This window comes from Centroberyx affinis, unplaced genomic scaffold (genome assembly GCF_046629955.1).
Source record: "Centroberyx affinis isolate AG114_WGS23_722 - 3 ecotype Tasmania unplaced genomic scaffold, CSIRO-AGI_Caff_v1 ptg001148l_1, whole genome shotgun sequence".
In the NCBI taxonomy this organism is placed as follows: Eukaryota; Metazoa; Chordata; class Actinopteri; order Beryciformes; family Berycidae; genus Centroberyx; species Centroberyx affinis.
In genome coordinates this window covers 155,035-177,165 of record NW_027279682.1, presented here as the reverse complement: position 1 = coordinate 177,165, position 22,131 = coordinate 155,035, and the positions used below count along the sequence as shown (strand labels likewise).

At 44.2% G+C, this 22,131-nt stretch overlaps 1 protein-coding gene across 1 annotated transcript in view; it reads left to right on the top strand.

Moving 5' to 3' along the window:
• The first annotated feature begins 424 nt into the window (after nucleotides 1-424).
• Nucleotides 425-22,131, top strand: part of plekhm3 (pleckstrin homology domain containing, family M, member 3) — a 45,783-nt gene continuing 24,076 nt past the window's right edge. Inside the window, exons 1-2 of the mRNA XM_071524117.1 lie at nucleotides 425-1,251; nucleotides 8,084-9,220. Coding sequence (XP_071380218.1) covers nucleotides 714-1,251; nucleotides 8,084-9,220 — 1,675 coding nt within the window. The 5' untranslated portion in view covers nucleotides 425-713. The remainder of the gene's footprint in view (nucleotides 1,252-8,083; nucleotides 9,221-22,131) is intronic.

Here is a 22,131-nt window from a genome sequence, read left to right as displayed (position 1 = left end):
TTCCTTCTTTCTCTCTCGCTTTGCTAGAGTGAAGCCGCAAACAGTCTCCATCTGATGACATCACTGCCACCTGGTGTGGATTCGAAAAGAACATGAACCTCGCTGTTGATCATTAATTCTGACTAGCCACGTCCTCCTCCTCCATTTGTTTTTCGCCCTTCAACGGGGCAGAGTTATGTGACTGCCTTGGTAGCCAAAAGCCTGTGTAGTAGTGCAGCATGCCGCCCAAATGGGTGCCATTTGGAGAGTTTCTGGCTGCTGCCAGCCCTTCTGTTTAGTGTGTTAAACTCTGGCATAAGGCCCCAATAGCTTTCCCCCTGGAGCTAGTAGACTACCAGAGACGTCGCATTAAAGAGGAAGATTGTAACCCTGGATGAAGGCCCTGTCTTGAGGGGAAGAGCAGCACTCAGCCTCAGATAGCAGATTGGTCTGTCTGTGAGGCCTTCAGGCTGCTTGGATCTTCTTCATCCCTACCTAACTTCAGACCCCCACCCAGACCAAGAAACACTCCTGTCTCCTGCCTTCACTGAATGTCCTAGTGTTCTGTGTAGGTTGGGAAGGGGAGATACTCGACATAGCCTTATTGTCCCCTTTTTTGTTACCAGAGCGCGGGCGAGATCTGGATGTTGCTGTCAGGGATTTTGCGCCGTTCCTGGAAAGCCATCTAGTAGTGAGATTTCCTGCTCCAGGGGAAGGCCCAGCCTGGCCCAGCCATGGAGGGTCTCGAGCAGCTTGACATGGTGGGGGACATCAGCCCTGCCTTGGAGGCCACCGAGGACTTCATCCACTGCCTAGATGGGATACCGGGCCAAGGCCAGAGCCAGGGTCAGACCGGGGACCTGCAGCCCTCTAGACAGCCTAAGCAGCTCCGGGAGGCTTCCAGCGCGGCCCTGGGGAAGCTGAGCTCCAGCGGGGTGTGGGGCCTGCTGGCCAGGGAGCAGCCCGAGGTCGGGCCCCTAGGCCTGGCCTGGGCTGACCACCAGCCGCCCTCGGCCTTCAGCGTGTTGGGGCTGGGTATGGGCTTGAGGCATGGCAAGAGAAGCCGCGCGCGCTCCACCAACGACCTGGCAGCCCATACCAAGGACTGTAGTAATAACACCGCCAACTCCTCATCCAACTCCGTCTTCAAGAAGGGACACAACCGGTCCAGGTCGGACGTCAACTACCGGCCGTCTGCCTACACTGACAACGGACTGCCCACGGTGGACTGCAACACTCTGAAGAACATGGTCCTCAACCACCAGCGAGAGGGTGAGTTCACATAGACAGTGTGTATGTTGGTGAGTGTCTGTGTGTGTGTGAGAGATCAGGTCGGGTCAGTATTGAATTTGTGTGTCTGTATCCCTTTCTCGTTATCTTTCATGGTGACCTATTTGCTTATAGCCATACAGACATTAGGCCTATGATGCATATATTTTTGAATAGGCAGATCATTTTTGTTTTGCTGTAAATTCACATACTATATTCATATTCTCTCTCATTTGTGTTTACTGTACATATCTTGATATTTTTTTTATAATTTGTTGTTTCATACTGCATATATTTAATCTTTTTGGTATGTTTTCATATTGCTCTTCATGATTTAAATATATTTTTTTCCTTTGAGAATGTTTTACTGCTGTTATTTTGTGCACCCAGTAATGCTGAAATTCATGTTTTTTTTCCACACTTTTCATTTATACATTTCTACTTAATATGTCATTGACCCTTATGTTTAACCCCCCCCCCATATTTTCTTATTTCTATTCAATTTTTCTTTGCTGTATCCTATTACTATTTTGCTGCTGTAACGACCAAATTTTCAGGGACTTCAGGGATCACTGAAGTTTCATTTCATCTTAATCTTTTCTCTCACTGGATTTGCCCAACTGGCCATTAGTGGCATGGAGAGTTTTAGTACAGCCTGCTTGAGCCTTGGCTCACTGAATGAGATGTCTCTTCCTCTTGTGACCGACTCATATGAAACGTGAAGTATTCTTAAGCCTATGGCTAAGTTAGAAATATGTCCCTCTTCTTTTGATGATTATTTATCAGCCTTCCAATGCTCTGAAAGCTCCCCAAGGGATTGAAAGGTTTTCAATGGAAGGAAGACCTAGACTATTGGTGCAGCGGATAGGTGTGTAGGCTGTACTTCTGTTGAAGCATCCTCAGAGAAAGCAATAATGATAGAAGATTGTTATGATGATGATGATAACTTGAAATGACACAGCTGTGCTATGACAGTCACTATTCAGGCAGAGAGCCATACACACACACACACACACACACACACACACACACACACACACACACACACACACACACACAGAACCCCTGTTTGTTTGTGTGCTTTTGGCCATCTGAAGGCCTAAGGAGATCGTAAGGGATCCTAAGGGATAATAGCTTGTAATCCTGTCAGCAAATGGACTCAAATGAGGCGAGAGAAGAGGGAGCCTAATTATCCAGCTCCTGATACTAGCAGGATTATTTAGTATTAGCATATGTGTGAAAAGGCATCAGGCTATTTAGTTTGGCTCAATGTGTATTGAAAGGAAAGAACTAGGGAAAGGATGGTAATAAGCATAAGCCAGAGCGATTTAGCTCGGCCTAGCTGTGTCTCTTCGTTCACATTGAAAGAAATGGTTCATGTTTCCCTTGTTTTTAGAGGCAGCTAGGGATTTTAGATGATAAATGGAAATGATCATCGTTATTACATGTACAAGACACATGTATATGTACACAGTTTCTAGGACTAAACTAACAAAGAGGTTGTGTCTGTAGCCTTCATTAAGCCCTGTTTTTCAGGTACAACTGAAGGCTGGAATTGTTTATAGGCAAGTCACTGCCCTGTGGTGGTAACTGACATTGTCTCATTTTATTATTTTTTTTAATTTAATTTTTGTCTGTAAATAGTATACCACATGGTTGCATAATACTCCTGGTATAATTTTATAATGTGTCAGAATTAATGGTCCATGCAAGACAGCAGCTTGTATTGTTCACAGTGAAAAAGATGCATCCTATTATTCAAATTTTAAAGAGTATACAAGTTAATCTTGTTATTATAGAACTGGTCAACTCGGCAGTTTGAGTTATTAGCCTTCTTCTTCTGTACCTAGGACTCCAAACTTTGAATGTTAATCAACTATTAGTCTTCTGACCTGGATGAAGTAGAGGTAAAAAGAAGAAGAAAATCGATGATCAAATGCCAACAGTATCTGTCTGCTGTAGCAGATAGCATAGCTTGTATGTATTGCAGATAGCATAGCTTGTATCTTGTCATTCTGTCCGTCTAATCACCCTATAACCTGTCCTAGTATTGGCCGGTCCTAACCAGACTCTTTGAGCCTTTGACCCCAGGAGTCTGGGGATTCTTAGATGTTGCCTACAGCGCTAGCATCACTATTGAGGAGGCGGGTGTTGTTCTCATTGGAGCATTTTCTTTTTGATTTGTCCTGTCATCAGTGATTTGAGCCCCCAGTGTCTGCAGTGTGTACAGTGGTTACCCTGGCAACCGCTCAGCTGATATTAAGAGAGAGGAAACAGGTGCGATTGTTGCAGCTGATTCAATTTGAAGTTTATTTAGACTGTGCGGCCAGAACTTGAAAATAAATGGCACTTTACAAAATGTAAAACACCTTTTTAAAAGTAACAGACAAGGAACTGCAATGCAGCTTGGACATCAATATTTATCGTTGCCATGTTGTACATCAGATAAATTCTGTGTGCTTACCACCTTAATGACTCTGCTTACCCTCATTTGAGTGATTTATCTGGCAACCAATAAAACATAATGCTCAAAGGTTAAACGCATTCCAATTGGAGCACATTGTTCAGCTCTGTCGCTGGTTTCTAGACCGTCACCTTCCACCTCCAGCTGGATGGGAGGACTAGCTTGCTAGGCTAGTCCTAATTATGTTCCATACTGAAATTGCATGAACTGGATACAAACATGACATTTATCTTCTGCATACAAGCCAACATATATCAAAACAAATTAATGTTGTAGAATCAAGTAACTTACCTTCTCAAGGAACCGTAAAACTTGTTATAAATCTACTAGATCACTTCCATGACCAATTTAAATCACACAAAAAATTGAAACAATGCACAGACAAAATTGCAGTGGGTCAAGTCTACCAGACCTCACTGCCACAGGTATACAGTATGTAAGCTAGCAGCGGGTCCTGGACCAAACCACAAAACCTATTTCTAGAAGCTTGCCCCCTCCCCAGAGGCAAGCTTAAAAATGTGGTATCGTGGGAACCCTGACAGGTTATTGGACCCAATGGCATATTAGAAGTGACCTCCTATGTAACACATCACACACGACACACACACACACACACACACACACACACACACACAGACTCACACACAAAGGCACACATGTCCCTTTCCTCCCACATTCCCACCCTCACTCAACTTCCCCATAATGAGTCGGTGCATTGTGCTGAGTCCCAGGTGACACACACACGCAAACACGCAAACACACACACAGGCCTGTATAGATTTCTCCATTGCAGCTCTGACAGGTCTAACAGTGATGGATGTGTAGGTTGTAGCTGCCAGGATCCGCCGTCCGACCTTCAGCTGCCACCTTAAAGCCTCCTCTGCCGCCATAGGCATTTTGCCTCATTAAGGTGGTTGATTGTTGTCGAGCGCCATTAGGGCACACTCACACATTTAGACCTCCAGATTCTGGCTGCCCCAGAGACACACCTAGTTTTATAGTGCCAGCTATTGATTTGTTCATTTATTCCAACCTTGAGCATTTAGAAATATGTAGTAGTGGTGCTTTTCCTCTGTGCACTGTAATTTGATCATGACTTCATCCTCCTATGATTTTCATGTACAACTCTTTAATGTTCATATGTTCCACTTAGTTTTGCCTCCAGCACAAATAGAAAACATGTCCAGTCTTCATGTACTTCGGTATCCAGGAAACTGTGGGAGGCTGATAGACTGTAAAACCCCACGTGATATTATGATTGGCTATCTAATCAGCGGGTGTGGCTGCTTGTCTAAGGCTGAGGAGAAGAGTGGCTTTCAGCTGCTCGCCTGCCTTGGGATCTGAGGAGAGCAGCTGCATGGCAGAGTTCATTTGCAGAGCTGAATGTGAAGTTGTGAAGTGTTACTTTTGGTCGGAGGCCTGTGTGTGCGCGCTGAAGTCTTGAACTTAGCGTATTACTGGAGTGTGATCTCAAAACATAGCGGGTGGAGATGAAGGCTAATTGAATAGAGCAGTTTCCCTCACCACACACACCCTAATTCTTATCTTGACTCCGCCAAGCGTGAAGACTGCCAATCAGCCAGACTTCATTCCGACTAAGCTTATTTGCATATTCATTAGTCCCTTAAGCAAAAAGGTTTGTTAACATGCAAAGTCCAAGATTTGCGGTGACACCGTGCCTGTCGCTGTTTGCTATAAGATTGATGAGGTGCTGGACTCGCCACCCTCTAGTTAACAGGGGCCGTGGAGGATTTAGCACTGCGTTTCCCCACTTAAATGATGTAACATGTAAAGAAGAAGAGATGCAATATCTGCCAATTAGACTGCTTTTGGTGGGGGTTTACACTTTATTCGGTTTGGAGATTAGGAGGAAGTGGGGATAGGCCGTTGTAGCTTATTTTTGGGTAAACCTGACTGGTTCTCAGTTCAACAGTTGAAGCTCATAACATAAGTCTTGTATTACCTACAGTTGGTGGATCATAGTGGCTGTGCTCCCGTATTTTCCTGGACGCCTATGAACCCCTCAGGTGAAGTCCTTCCTGCAGCACATTACAGCCCTCTAGACCAGTGATTCTCAACCGTTTTCATATCCAGGACCCCTAATTTAGTCCACATTAGAGCCACAGACCCCCATTTGATGAGATTTTTTCTCTTGGACCCAAATCTGAGAATATTTTTACTGTTAGTTATGATTTTGTCCAGAATTCCATGACTATCTGTATTGTAGGTAGAGAGATAACAGTGAAACTATGATCAAAATAATCATTCTTCTACATTCTTTAATTGTGTTAACTTGGGACCCCTGCAAGGACTCCTGGTGGTCCCCGGACCCCACGTTGAGAACCGCTGCTCTAGACTTCATCTGATTGCATACACTTTATGTTGGCATGTTCTTTGTAGCAGGAAGTTACCTCTTTTTTTAATGGAGACACAGTGGGTTGAGATGAATTGAGACATTTAGTAAAGACTTTCTACACCAACCTGCCTTTCTCAGGTTAATGTGTGGTTTCAGGGCCTGATGTGAAACATTGCACCGTGTATGGGCACGGTTTGCAAATATTTATCCAGAGGTCAACTTACATGTAGTTATTTTGCTTTTTGAGGTTATTCAGTTACCTGGCAAGTTGAATCAAGTAGCCCACACCTCAAGTTAACCCATGTTTGCTCCCTAGAGGCCACACTCCATACCATATTGTGATGCTGCATTCACATTGTGGCGGTATGCAGAAACCAGATGTTTATTGTTTTCAGAAGGAGAATGGTGATAACCTCCTCCAACGCTTGCGGAAAGTGCCGTATACAGCCCCTGCAGATGCAATTTGGTGACAAAAATTTACTAGAAAATAAAACTTTGAGCTTTCCTCTTCTGACTGAAAGCAGAAAAAGATGCAGAGCCAGTGCCAAATTTAGGTTTGGCTGGGCTATGCCAATTCCCTGCTATGCTTCCATTTTACAGTGGCAATCATATTTAATAATTTCTGCAAAATAGTTCTTATTAGACATTTTGAAATTAAATATTGAAAATTAACATGAACATGTGTCAATGTATATGGACTGAACTATTCCATATACATTGACACATGTTCCTGTTAATTTTTTTTTGTCTTCTTGTTCATCAAAGCCACTTTGAGAAAGCAGTTTGCCTTTGTGGTTGACTGACATCCAGCGATGCCGACCAACATGGCTTTTTATTAGGCATTTTTCAGGCCGCAATGTGAATGCAGCATAACTCTCCGCAGGCTGGCCAAGTGCTCTGACCTAGTAGAGTAGTAGAGGTCGGTGCCTACTGTCTGAGTCTGAACCCTCCTCAGTTAAGGAGGAAACTCACAGACCAGATTCAGAGGAGGAGAGGGGGTGAGACGGAGAGAGAGGAAAGAGATAAAGGAGGGTAGAATGAAAAGACTGAGCAGTAGAGAGTGAGAGAACAGAGTGAGGGAGAGGAAAGGCCAAAGGAGAGCGAGGGCGTGCCTCCGGCCTTCAGATTAGGAACGCTCTCCTTCCACTGGCCAGTTTGCTTAGTGGGCTCTTTAACAATGCTGTTTCTTCCTGCCTGGGTGACAGGAAACACTCCCAGAGGAGCCCCTGTGCACAGCTATCTCTTACCAAAATATCAATGCTCACGTCTGAGCCTTGAGCTCTGATAAACTGCCTAGCTGAGGAAATTGGCTCATCAAGATTAGGGCTCCTGAGATCAGTGAGAGGTGTAGGGATTGAGGTGAAACGAGAGAAAGAGCTGTGTAAGCAAATCAAGAGGGCGAAGGACACGGTCCAGTGCCAAGGATTTGGTCTCCATGTCCAAGACTGTGGATCGCAAGGAGCCAAGCGTGCTATGAAAACTAAGAAAATATTTTGCTGTGTGAGTTCAAACTATAGATGGGGGTGGTTAAAGCCTAAATCTAATTTTCCTTTAACCATTAGCCCACAAGCACATAGGCTATTAGTTATAGTTTTCTAGCCAGCAGCAGTGGTAGGAAAATTAAGTGTTGCTGAAGGAGGGCCAGTCATATTGATCCAGTGACAAGGTAGTAGCATCAAAATGGTGACAGGCAGATTTATTGTAGCAGTTTTGTCTGGCAGGCTCTTTCATTGGTGTCTGACCTGCTGTCTTTGCCCGCAGAAAATCAGATAATCTATACCTGGTTGCCCGCTGACGTTCTCAAAGGCAAAGGGTTGAAAAATATAAATGCTAGATGTCTCAAATGTAGTTAGACTTTCAATGTAATGTGTGTGTGTGTGTGTGTGTGTGTGTGTGTGTGTGTGTGGTGTAAAAGGTTTACACATATTGCTCATCTCTGTCCCATCTGTCCCTTTTTTCTCCATCTTCCACTCTCTGTCCCCTCCTTCTCCTTCCCTCTCTGTGCCCCTGTTCAGCTGATAAAGGCAGCAGCAGTGGCAGCGTGGTCAAGCAGGGTGAGATGGAGCAGCGTGAGGGGCCCCGGGGCCGCTGGACCCCCTGCCATGTAGAGCTGACACCCTGCGAGCTCCGCCTATACACCCTGGACAGCAGCGCCAACCGCCAGCTGGGTACCGCCTACTCTCTGTCGCACTGCCAGAGCGTCACCTCACCAGCACCCAGCACTCAGCCCGGCCAGAGCACCCAGCCCCAGCCTGCCGACCAGCGCACGCTCCAAGCCTTGTTCTTCAACAGCACCCGGCTCCAGCTGAGGGCAGCCAGCCAGTGGGAGGCCATGGAGTGGAGACGGCTCATGTGGGAGAGGGTGCTGGCAGCCAAGCCGGTGAGGCAGCAGCAGCAGCAGCAGCAGCAGCATAAGACTGGACTGGAAAATCAACAGATCGCCAAGTTTCCCGCACCCATGTCCCCCTCCTCATCGCCCTCTCCCTCGGGGCTCGACACCAGGCCGGACGGCGACGGCGACACCCCCACCCCGGCAGAGGCCGCACCCTCTCTCCTCCCTCCTTTAGTCCTGACCAGGCCCACCGCCCTGCCCTTGTTCACCCAACACTACCAGGACGTTCTCAAGGCTGGCCTGCTCCACCAGCTAACGGACCAGAACAACTGGCGGGCCTTCACCTTCGTCCTGACCAGATCAGCTCTCCAGGCATTCCCTACCGAGGGCCGCGGGCCGGTGTCTGAACCTGTGCTCAGGTATCCGCTGGCCTCCTGTGTGGCCGTGCAGCACGAACAAAATACTGAGAACGGAGACCCATGGACCGGGGCTTCCACTGTTCCCGGGGACCGTTTCCAGGTCGTCTTCCCCAAAGAGGTTCTCCCACTTCGGGCGGAGAGTCAACTGAAGGCCCAGGAGTGGGTGGAGGCTCTGCGGGAGGTGGTGGAGGCCCAGAGGCCCGCCCAGGAAGAGGGACGGGAGTCTGGGGAAGGACCACCAGCCCTCCAGGGAGTGCTGTTGAGATCGAGACCGTCCAGAGAGAGGAGACAGCGGGAGGCCCAGAGAGCCAAGCGCCAGTCGGTCACCACCAGTTTCCTCAGTATCCTCACCTGTCTGGCCGTGGAGAAGGGGCTCACTGCCCAGAGCTTCAGGTGTGCAGGTGAATGACTGGCACGGACACACACACACACACACACACACACACACACAGAAGATTACAGGGTAATGAGAGTGATAAAATATTTGCCAAGCTGTTATTTTACTCATCCCTCCTGGTGGTTTTTAGCCAAATAAATCGGAGCTGTGTAGTTTGGTCAGATGTTCCCAACACAAATGTCACCGCAAAGCTGCTCATTGCTTCCAATACAAACAGTGTTGAAAAGTTCAACATGGCATCCAAAAAGGGCAAGAAAATGAGGCGTTAGACGAGAGAGGACACTCTGTGCCTCAGTGTGCAGGATCTAACTCTCCTGATGGACTTTAACTTCTGCCTTCACCTCATTGGCTCCAAGAAGAAGAGTATGGGTTCATACCAGTTAAATTTGCAAGAGCCTTCTCAAAAAGTTCCATGTCACAGACAAAAATAAATTTGTGCGATTCCTTGGCTATCAGGAAGTAACGCTGTCTGCAAATGAGTTAAAACCCATAATTATCAGACCATTTACAATTCATAAGAGTAGGTTACCTGGGGCCAGAATTACTACCAGGGGAAAATTACAGACACGCTCACTCCAGATGGAATTAAAATTAATTAATAGCTCAGGTAATAATTATAATTATCCTACCAACCCTGGAGAAACTAATCCCACCTAATTGGGACTATACACCACTTGTCCCCACATGTCGGTCCTTACTTAAATCTCACTGTTGCTCAACATGGTTTCATCAAAGTTATTTTTACAGCCCCTCCCACCATTGAGAAGTAAACATTGACTGGAGAGGTGATTTATCAGAATACTGCTGGCGCCTCTCACCCACTTTCAGCTACCGCCAACCACAGCACTATATGGCTGCTGTGTTTGGATTTAGTGGCAGGTCAAACATGTTGGGGGGGCTTGTGTAAGCGCTGCTATCTGTGCTAATAAGCACGGCAGAGGGAGGGCATACCTCACTAAGACTATGGTGTTAGTTTGGCTACAATCCCCCTGATTTCTCCATGTGTAGCCATCACCAGTGTGATAGGAAAGGAATAAATTGATCAACAACAAACGTTTGACTTTTTGAACAAGCCTGGTTTGGGATTACAAGGTTGATAACCATAGAAAGAAAATATAGAATTTCAGTGGTGCCATATTCATATGTGTCAAATGATGAATTAATAGGTTAGTCACGCCTTACTTGTGATTCATGATGGCTCAGTCCAGCAACAATCCAACAACAAAGTTCTTTCTGATTCTAAGAGTTGAGGGGGCATCATCATGTAATCATGACGTCCCGGGCTTGAATCCAGCCTGGAACCTTTGTCGCATGTCATCCCTCCTCTCTCTCTCTCACACAGCCTTTGCTGTTCCTCTCTAGTCTGGACTATCTAATGAAAGCAGAAATGCCAAAAAATAATCTTAATAAAACATAATTTGATGCATCATAAAAGCTTAGTTGTTTTGGTTTTGAATTGATTTCATTAATTTCAATATGTTTTGAAAATGTAATAGTTGGTCCTGAATTAGTCAGGCAACTTGAAAGTAGTGCTTTCTTAAATTTGAATATAGTTAATTAAACCCAATAAATGGATTCAAACTGTACAGAGAAGTGCAGTTTAATTTCCACATCCATATGCATTCATTAGTATGCCAGGCCATACTGATTCTTGAGGAGTTCAGAATATCTGAAAATTATTTCACCAAATGGTGATAAAATGTGTCTTTTCTGGATAAAACAACAAGTGTCACCAGCCACACTGGCCGGTAACCTTTTGACACGATTTGAATGCCTCAGTGATGTTGAGTTCTGTTGCACTTCATGATGAATTACAAACTTGATCCATTGTATAAGTGAGTGAACAGGTTATAAATTAACACACAATACCTGATTCGGTACACAAAATAGCAGATAGGTGACACATTTCTATTTTCTATTTAATGTTCTATTACATTTCTCAAGCAGGCAAGCAGAAAAGTGAATTTCAGACACTGCTGATGTTTGTATCAGGCCAGAAATCCTGGTGAGGTCAATCGCTTGGCCTCAACTGAGACCTGCTGCCGTGTGTGTATGTGTGTGTGTATGTGCGTGTACATTCTGTGGTAGCTAGTGAACTTCAGTTTGTGACACACACACACACATAAATACACAGATACAATGTGTGGTATTGCCCATGGAGCTTTGCGGCTTCACCTTTGGTGCTGCCTTTGTTGTGAGTGGCTTCAAAAAGGTCCGTCAGATGGTTTGCGATCAAGGTGTGTGTGTCTGCTTTGTGTGTGTGTGTGTGTGTGTGTGTGTGTGTGTGTGTGTGTGTGTGTGTGTGTGTGTGTGTGTGTGTGGGATGTTCACCAGCTCTTTGAGTTGAGGAGCAGCCTCTTGTTTCACCTTTAGCAGTCATGGAACCCCCACGTAACCTTCCTCCATTCACCACATCATCACCCCATGACCACTGGTCATTACAATACGTTTTTGGAATGGCTAATATCTTACTATAGCATTTCTAGACCTGGATTTGTGTTTTATGTTTCTATAAACAAAGAAAGAAAACAAGGCATCAGTAAACATGTTGTCCCCAATGAAGTCTGGGCCAATCAGTAACAAATCTGTCACCTTGTGTGTTTACTGTGTGGGACAGGGAGAACGGAAGAGGAGCCGTCACTCAGTGGACTGGACCTTTTGAAATGTTCTTGACTGACTGGTTTTTAAATTTTTTAAATTTTGACCTGTTATTGTTGCGCCCCCCCCTTGGGCCAATCAGTATAATTTTCAAAAATGCTGGAACACGGTGGGGAGATGCATCATTTCCTCAACTTTGATCAAAATCCGATCAGTGGTGTGACAGAAGAACGAATGAGCACGCGAATAGACTGAGATCGATCCATTCTCTCCCCTCCCCCTGATTTCACTGTAGGCCCGTATTTTAATAATAACATTTTTCTTTTTTTTTATAATTTAAGTTTTTATTGTTTTCAACATGACAATATGTGATTCATGAATCTACATCATTCATTATTCATTCATTAATCATACATCAATCATCAAGGTTTGAGGAGTGGGTAGTGCAAAAAACAATAAGTACTCACATCGAGTATAGTGACAAAGAGGGAGAAGAAAGAAAAATACATAAATTAAAAGTAAACCTATATTTCAGTTATGTGTATTAGTCCTTAAATTTGATATGAAGCCAAAAATGGTCTCAAGTTTTTTCTTCCATCCATCCTATTGAGCAGACATTCATAGGACGCTGCCTCTATGACGACATCAGCCCATTCCTGTAAGTCGGGGGGTTTTGGGTGTTTTCCGGTATATGATATTCACCTTCTTCTGGATCCTGGACCATTAATACCTCCCGCCCTCCTCTCTTAGTCCTATTAATCTCCATACCAGGCTGTCTGACAGCGCCATAAATGGCAGGCGGCGCTTTTGCTCTCCCTGGGTGTGAAACACGGGCTTCCTCTCTTTCTCTCAGGAGGGCTTTGAATAATTGCTGCTCTCCTCCCCCTTTTCATTTATAACAACTGGCTTATTAATGCAGGGGCTGTTTGAAAGGCCAGCTGAAACAGGAACAAGGACAGAGGCCGTCTGGGGGCAACTGATGATAATTGGTAGGCTTAAAGCGCTGGAGGAGAGGGGAGAAAAATGAATGAATGGAAAAAGAATGAAAGCGGCGTGGGGATGCTACAGTGGTCAGCGCGGATGGTAATTGTTTGATGGAGGGGTTTCTGGACAGAGCTGGATGAGAGGGACAGCTGGATACATCCACTCTCTATACAGAGCACACCTCTGTTCATTCAGTCTGTCTGTTTCCCTCCTTTTCCTCCCTTCCTTTCTTTCTTTCACCGGCTCATTCAGACTCGCAGTTGCACTGTTCTCCCTTACTGTGCTCACTCAGCTTTTTCCTCTGTTTTGGTCACCCTCTCTCCCTCATTTCTTATCTTACTCTATCCCCTCTTAGTCTCCCGGGGTGTTTGCAGGCCCTGAAAAGGTCTTAAATTGTCTTAAATGATACTATCTAAACTCAAGTCCTTTAAAGGTTTTTGATAGCATTTTAAGTCCTAAATTTATTGTTAGAGGTCTTAAAAATATTGCAGTTTCTTGGTGCGTCAACCCGGTTACGCAGACTTATGTTTTCATAGGTCTATACAGTTTTGATTTGTTGTTGTCATCAGTTGTTTTCAAGTTCATTTCAGCTCGGAAATTGGTCTTATATTTCACTCTAACTGGCATTAAAATGATCTTAAAAAGTCTTAAATTTATCTTGATGACACTTGCAGACACCCTGTCTCCCTCCTGCTCTCTCTTTCTGTCCACTGCCCTCCGCTGGCTCTCATCTCTCCTCTCTCGAGTGCCAGCTCCTTTTCAGTGCCAGCTTCTTCGTGTCAGTCACTTCAGGCTGAGAATGAGGAGTTGGGGCCGGTCTGTTGTATCACACTTTAATTGCTCTGTGCTAAACAAATAGTCCTGGCCTCTAGCACGCTGCCAGAGGAGTTAGTGGTAGAGAGGAGTGGAGGGGGGAGGGTTGGAAGTTGGGTTTGACTGATATATTGGGCCAGTATTAGCCTTTTATTAAAACCAGATATCGGTCAGTTATGATTCAGTTTGTTTGATTACATATTTCTTGTATAATGGATCAATACTACACTGGCTGTCTGTAGGAAGCCCTTAACCAGAATTGATGCATCATTCTGATCAGATTGCACACAAATGTTTTTTTATTATTGATATTAACAAAGATAATAGGAAGGTGAGGAGGAGGGACAAGAGAGGGATGGACCATAGAGGAAAAGAGAGGAGAGAGTGAATGAATTGTTTCATGTCAGGTTGTGGTGTTTACTACCCCTCAGTTACTCCATAGCTTTTTTTTTGTTTTTGTTTGCTGTCCTATTATATCTGCTGATTTTTCCAACAGGAATCATCGTTTCATCTTAGCTTACCCTATCTTACCTTATGTTATTGCCAAAGCACCAGTCAGACACACACATATTTCCATCAAAATTTTTAGTGAATTTTATGCACTTTTGAAATGCTTGCTAATGTGTTTTTCCGTCAGCTGGATTGAAGTGAAGAACACATCTATTAGAAAAAACCTCTCAAGTATTGATTAGTTGTTTTTCTCTGGTGTCAGCCACTGTTGGACATATTTCATGTTTTCATCTGAAGACACAAACAAAGAAATACACTTGGCAATATTCTAATGCACCAACTGATATTATACAGATATTTATACAGATATGACTTACACATGGTCGAAACAACACGTTGAACCATTCATTGGGCCGATCATGCCAAGCCTACATCATTATTTATTTGATGGATGCTGTTTCCATTGCCAATTATTGCATCTTTTTGCAATATTGTGGAAATGTTATAGAATTTTGCCATTTCCATTCAAATTTTCTAATTCGATACATCATGATTTGCAAAAAACACCCAGCTAATAAGAGGTTTCACGTGCGAATGTTGTCGTGGCATTATTTAGTTAAAATCTCTCAGATATGATTGAAAACACATGACCCCTCCTGTGCCTCTCCAACCCCCCACCCCAGTTCTTTCTGGGGCCGCAGTTTGTCGGCCCCTTAACGGCTGGATCCTCCCAGGGTGTTGGCGGGGGTCTTTTGCTGGAGCTCTGGGAGAATGTGGATCCTTTCAGCTGCTTCTTAATCACACTGGAGACCTTTTAAGCTCAGGCCTAGTTAGTCCTGTGATGTGTTGAAATTGGACTATAAGGCACAATGGGTAGAAAATGCAACAAAACAATTGTTTCCCCCTGCTTGGCCTTTCTCTGTTCTGCCCCTTTCCTTACATCTTGACATAACTCTTTTTTTGCCCAAAGAGACTCACTTGCTTTTCTTTTTGTAACTCTATTGTTCTTTTGAAAGAAAGCTTTTGGTAATCAACTCCTCTACCATGGTTTCCACACCTGTATTGGGAAGGGAGGCTACACTGTTGGCAGCATGTTGGAGCACTAATTATGCAGGCACCCCTTGGGGCAATCAGTAACAAGATGCATCATCCCTTTTTCATCCAAATTGGACCGGTGGTGCAGCAGTTATCTCAAAGTTATACATTTTTACCTTTAATTATATCGTGTCCATCAGGCCAAACTGTGAGTGTGTGAGGTGTCACAGTTGAGTTAAAAATTTTGATCTTTGATTAAAGTGCCCCTATTAAGCCAATCAGTGAAATTTCTAGGCATAGCTGGATTTGCGTATCAAGTTTTGGGTCTCAAGTTTCCCAGCCCACCCCCTTTTTCTTTTCTATTCTGTTGTATTCTGTTCATTTTGTCCCCCATGCAATGAAATTGGGGTCTGATTTTGGTGAAACTTGATGGGACTGGCACTGTGTTCTTAAAAAAAATTGTCTGATTGGCTTGATGAGGACGTCAAAATTTCAAACTTTTAAAGGCCATAACTGCTACACCACTGGTTCTTTGCATGGTTCTGGCATGAAAATGGTCAAATTTGGAGTTATTGCATATAGGCACAAAATATCGGGTATCAGCAGCTTCAATCCCAAAATATTGGAATTGGTATCGGCCCTCTTCCCACAAAAATAAATTAATCAAACCCTAATTCATATTCTATTCCTAACCTGAGTGCATACCTGATTAGTCTTATATGGAACCACTATACTAAACAAGATCTCTTGATGATAGGAACCTCGGCGTGTGATGTTCAGTACGCTATGTTAGTTTCCAGTGATTTCCCTTTGAACCTGTTTCAAGTCCAGCCTTTGCATATGCATGCCACACCCATCCATACATATAGAGTAATTGGTCATTTAAGATCAAAATATAAAATGTATTCAACTAATTACACAAGGGAGTTGCTGTGTTTTCCATTCCTTTTGAAGGAAATGGTTAGTGTTCGTTTGAAGCCCCACCACCCCGTCTGTATACACACACACACACACACACACTTGCCGAGTGTGTCCTCAGGTTTGCGTGACCCCTGTCATTGGGCTAGAGCACATTCTCAGGCCCCCCAACAGACCATATGAATCCGTGGGGCAGAGGGGCTTCGGATGGAGTGGGAATCAGTAGATATGGGGGAACGGAGGAGGTAGGAGGCGGGTTCACATCAAAAGGTGGACAGTGCCTCTCTCATACACACACACACACACACACACACACACACACACACACACGCGTGCGCACACGCACACAGAGTCTTTCTCATGCTACTCTCCTATTTGTGCACGTTTTCATTCGAGTGTTTGGTCGATGTGAATGAGACACATCAAAGCACAGGGTTCTCTCGTCTTTTCTGTTATAATTCACACACACATACACGCTCGCATACACACACACACACACACCACACACACACCACACACATGCATACACACACACACCCCCACACACACACACACCCCCACCAATGTCCTCTCAAAGGTGTGGTGATGTGAACCACTGGCGGACAGATGAAAGCATGAACTCCTCTCCCCCTGATGTCATCTCTCTCTCTCTCTCTCTCTCTCTCTCTCTCTCTCTCTCTCTCTCTCTCTCTCTCACTCTCTCACTCTCACACACACACACCCTCCCTCCTCCCTCTCCCATACACTCACACTAGGCAGGGCAGAGTGACCCTCTCTCACAACAGAGAGCCGCAGTACAACCGGTAGACCTTTGAGCCATGGTTGAATTCCCATTCATCTTTCCTTCTGTCCTTATTTCTCTTCTTCCCAGAAAGACCCATAAAAGATCAGAGGCAAACAGAAAAACTTGCATTGAACCAGCCTCTTAATCAGGATGAAAATGGTACAAAAATAAGAAAGTAGCAGTAGTGAAGTTGAAAGTAGTTATTACTCATCTAACCCTCTTTCAAACCCTAATTCATATTCTATTGATGACCTGAGTGCATATCTGATTGTTCTTATATGGAACCACTATGCTAAACAAGATCTCTTGATGATAGGAACCTCGGTGTGTGATGTTCAGGACGCTACATTAGTTTCCAATGATTTCCCTTTGAACCTGTTTCAAGTCCAGCCTTTGCATATGCATGCCACACCCATCCATACATATAGTGATTGGTGATTTAAGATCAAAATGTAAAATGTATTCAGGAAATTCAACTAACTAGCAAGAGTAAAATTTCTGGGGGAAACACTACATGTCATTTTTGGCAATTTGTTCATTAAATTGAAAGCATATATTATCAGCTATGGGTAGCTTCAATCCATAAAAAATGCCATCAACCTTCCAAAACCCATATCAGCCGAACCCTATTTAGCAGATCTGGAGTTTCTTTCCCTCCAGTACGTTTCATCTGGTTTCTAGTAATGTCCACAAAAAGCTTTTAATCTTTACTGTGATTGGCTAGATCAGTTATAAACAATGTGTTTATATGAGCTGGATTTTTATTGTCATAAGGGAAGAAATAACTTCCATAGTCTGTCAGCAGTATCTCCTATTTTGCCATTGCAAGAAGCATTACACAATATCTGCATACAGAAGCATGACAAACTACTGCATAAAACTGCTTTTACAACACACAGCGGAACCAGCAGCCTTTCCCTCATTGGTTAGATCCACTCAAAGGTCCTCTCTGCTCATTGGTGAGAGTCAGAGTGCCCTCTGTTTTGTGGTGGACTGGTTGTGGTTTTGGTCAGGATCAGGTCACCATCAGGCTCATATACCTCATGTTGTTGTTATATTCTATTTCTTCCGTAGTGCCAGATGCATTTGGGATTGTTGCTGTTGAGGCTTTATTGTTTGGTCTCTGACTGACACAGTAGCCCAGATCAGGCCTCCTCTGTCCACATTATAGGCTGCTGCAGCTGTGGGAGCAGACCATATGCAACTGGGGACTGTGTGTGTGTGTGTGTGTGCGTGCGCACATGTGTGTGTCTTGTCCACATGATATAGAAGCTGAGGTTTCGGTTAGAAGTTGTTATTCGATTTGCATGTGTTTTCAAGCACCGTGCATGTGTGTTTTCCTTCCCTCGGTCGCAGCAGTGACAGCAGTGAACCAAACTGAAGCCATGTTTGGCCAGCTAGGCAGCGCGGTGGTCAGCTCCTTCCCAGAAGTGACACAGTGTTTCTCTGACTGTTGACCATCTCTTCTGGCCAACTGGGTCCCAACCAGTGGATTGTGGTTCCGTGAAAGAGCATCCACACTAACAACAACCTGTGCTCAATTTTGTAATTAGCCCAGTAGATCTGGGTGACGCACATGTATTGAATCATAGGTCAGTTACTAAGATAAGAGTAAGACAAGACTTCATTGTCCCTTGTTTTCCATCTCATCCTATCCTCAAGCAGTGACTTCCCCCAAAGGAAAAAAAAAAAAAAAGTATAGCACAGTGAAAATGGATGATACACTAGTATGTGCTGATACTTTCTAGATTCTTGATTATGATCCCCATCCGCTGCCATGTGCATTTCCCAACTCTTCATTAAGCTTCTTAGATCATGCACTTTAATAGAAAAACAACACAGATGTGGTCTCCTGTGTCTGCCAAGGCCTTGAGTTAATTCACTAAATAACAATGTTTAGGTGTGTCCCCTAAGGCTGGGGACACACTACATGACTGAACAAACTGTAGAAAGACTGGACATCACACACTTAGCCACTGGCTTTCGTTTTTTTTTTCTTCTGTCTCGCGTAGTAGAGGTACACTTGCTGACTTGGATTCGGGAAAGACACACTTGATGACCGGTTATATTTGGGGAGCACACACTTGACGACTGGTTGGATTTGGGGAACACACACTACTCGAGTTCTAACACCACGCAGCCCCCAAATCTGCAACATAGAACCACCGAGGTGAAACAACTTGCTGCTGTATTTTTATCCCTTTTCTCTTGCTCACCTCTCATTGGTCGGTCTCTGTTCCGATTTGAGTGGTTGGCGAACTTGTACAGGAGTACATCAAGACTAAAATCCAGCATCCATGTTTGAAATAACGTTGATGATATTACCTGATCAGGAGGTAAGGGATTTAAGTCCTGAATCCTCAAACACTGCGAGATCATCTGTACGGCTGACACAAACTAGCGCCTACTTGCTCCGATCTAGAAAACGTCTAGAATCGAGGGTTATTGTACTACCAAATCATGCCCATAATCAGCCTAAAAGACATGTAGTGTGTCCCCAGCCTAAGCTAAGCATCTGGAGAGTTTCTTGGAGTTGGCCAATGTTCCCTGTTTTCTAGGGAAGTCCATGTGCTATTTGTGGAGCGAGGTTGGATGGTGCGGCTTTGCTGCACGGTGCAAGGCTGATTACAGGACAGGATGGACACATGACACCCCGCTGCTAAGTCCTGTGGTTGAGTCCACTACCAAAGACCTGAGACCAACAGAGTGGAGTTTTGTCTTAATAGGAGGGTTACATAGAATAGGGTAGGTTAGTGTGTGTATGACAGAGAGAGAGCGAGGCATACACAACACATTTTTGTTTGATAGACAGTAGTTTGTCATATGTGTGTAGATGTGTGTATTTCAGGCTCAGGGCAACACATGAAGTCATCATTATTTCTATCTTGGGGTCGCTGCTCCACACTAGCCTCATGTTTAGATTAGACCCAGTTGGTGGATGCTTGGGACTCAATCCCAACCACAGCTGGTGCAAGCTACCAGCCTTCCAAAACCCTGGCTTTATAAAGTACTGGTTTGAGTTGGGTTGGCAAAGGAGGAGACGGACACTCTCGTTCGCTCTCTGCTTCCTCTTAAGCTCTCATTCACTTTGTTTTGGAAAGAGTACTTAATTGATACTAGGGTAGAACCAGTGTACTGGGTTCACTATATTCCATCAAAAAACACTAAAACTGCCAGTTTCTATTCCAGTGACCTCTATGATTACCTTATTATTTTTTATACTTTATTATGATTTTTGCCATCTAATGAACACATGCCATGTGGAAGGAAGCAGTAATAGTAGAAAAGCAAGCTTCCAGGTGACAGTGAAAAGCGGACCTTGGCAGTAGGTGGTTAGTATAGTGCTGAATGTACAAATTCAGGCTGCACATTAGGCGCCGTCCCCGGGTGAAAAGTCATGAAAATAGGGAGTCCCACATATAATACAAGAATGATTATTTCTATGTTGAATATCTTTTTGTCTCCTATTCTGCTTGCATGGTTCGCTGGTTCATAGTTACAGTACTTTTCATTATACAGAACTACTTAGTTGTGTCTTACAAAGTGAATAGGCAATAACTTGCGTCTCCCAAATAATCATGTAAACAGAGAGCACAGTGAGATGAAGAATTGTCTCACTTTCAGGCAGCCCGGTTGTTCAATAAATCTAACAGCTAAGTTAACGCGAGATCGTCACACAACTGGAAAATGGGTTAAATAATCAAGAGAAGCTTAAGAAGGAAATCTAGTCTGTCTGTATGAAAGTAACTGGAACTACTTCAGCTTTAGGCTTGTCAGTTCTTCAAAGTTTATTCACTGGAAGTGGCTGAAGCATTCAGCTGTAACATTTCTCAGTCCACTTGCTTCTCCCCCTCTCCTCTCACTACCTGACCAGCCACACATTCTCATCATGATGACTGTCTTCTGATTGGCCAACAGCTAAACAGGGGAGGCTTTTGATTGGTCAACAAGTCAACTTCTGCTGTGCATTAAGTGCGCTACTCTCTAATGGACACGTATCCGTTGAACCATTTTTATAAAGCTCAACAAAAGTGAAAATAGCTGCTAAGGAAATCAGTTTTCTGCAGATTAGATTTGACTTGATTGAACGTTAGTGATAGAACAGACTTGGCTCAAGACAATAGACAAATAAGTTTTTCTGGATTTAAGCACAAGTTGCCATGGTGGGTCTGTCATCCAGGCTATGTTTTGTTGACTGGTGCTCCAACATGAGGCCTTTGTGAGATAAAACAGGAATTCAACTCATGGCTGATTAGAGCATTGTCTGGCTCTTCAGATGTCAGATCCTAGTTTAAGATAAGAGTATAGGTGGGCAAACTTCTGTGTCTTCATCTGCTCTGTCCTCGTTTGATCTCTCACTCTTCTTCTCTTTCACGCTCTTTTCTTTCTTTCCTTCTATCTCTTGCTGCTGTCCTGCTCATTTTCTTCTTTCTTTCTGTCTTGCCCCTTTTTCAGCGTGTCTTGTTTTTTGGGCTGAAGCACCACTGACAGCCAGGCTGACGTTGCACACCTCCGCCTGCCTCTTTCTGTCTTCCTTTCATTTTTTTTGTTGCTGTCCAGGCCTCTGTTTTCCAAAATCAGGATAACAATCTTCCTTTTCCTCTCTTCTCTCTTTCTCTCCGTTTGCTTTCTTCCTCCCGGCCCCATGTTTTCCGAGATCGCGTGGATAAGGGACACCTGTCACGGTGCTGTGGCACTCACCTGTTGTGTGTGTGTGTGTGTGTGTGTGCGTGTGTGTGTATGCAGCACCTAGGACCGGGTGTTTGGGTGAAGACAGGAACTTTAAAGAGCCTGGAAGACAAAGCAGGCAGCAGTACAGCTAACAGGCTGAATGGAGCAGAAGATCTGTCAGCCCTTTCTGTCTATAAAACACTTTCTCATTGAAGTCTCCTGTGTTGTGACTACATGGAGAATCAAGAAGACCGTCTGATCTAGGTGATAACTTCAAATACGGCCATGTAGATTTTGGCAGACTTGGCCTTTAATGTTGGCTGGTGCACCAAAAAAAATAAATAATTTCTACTCGCAATGAAAGGTTGCTTCAAGAAGTACTGTTTTGGAAGACATTTTTAATATGAATGAATCAGTGTGTAAAGTTATTTTTTTCAGTTTATGTGAGTGATGATGAGAGATTACCTTAATGGGGGTCAGAGCTCCTTTCAAACTTTATTATCTGTGAGGGGCGGGCGTTATTGGTTTGCCTGGTTGGATATGGATTAGTGTGGCATTTAGTGGGGGGCCATAAACTGACACATATTAACACCAAGTTAAGGCAATACTTGGACAAAGACAAACAGACCTCTTTTCCCTCTCCAATGATTAGCTGTTCTCAA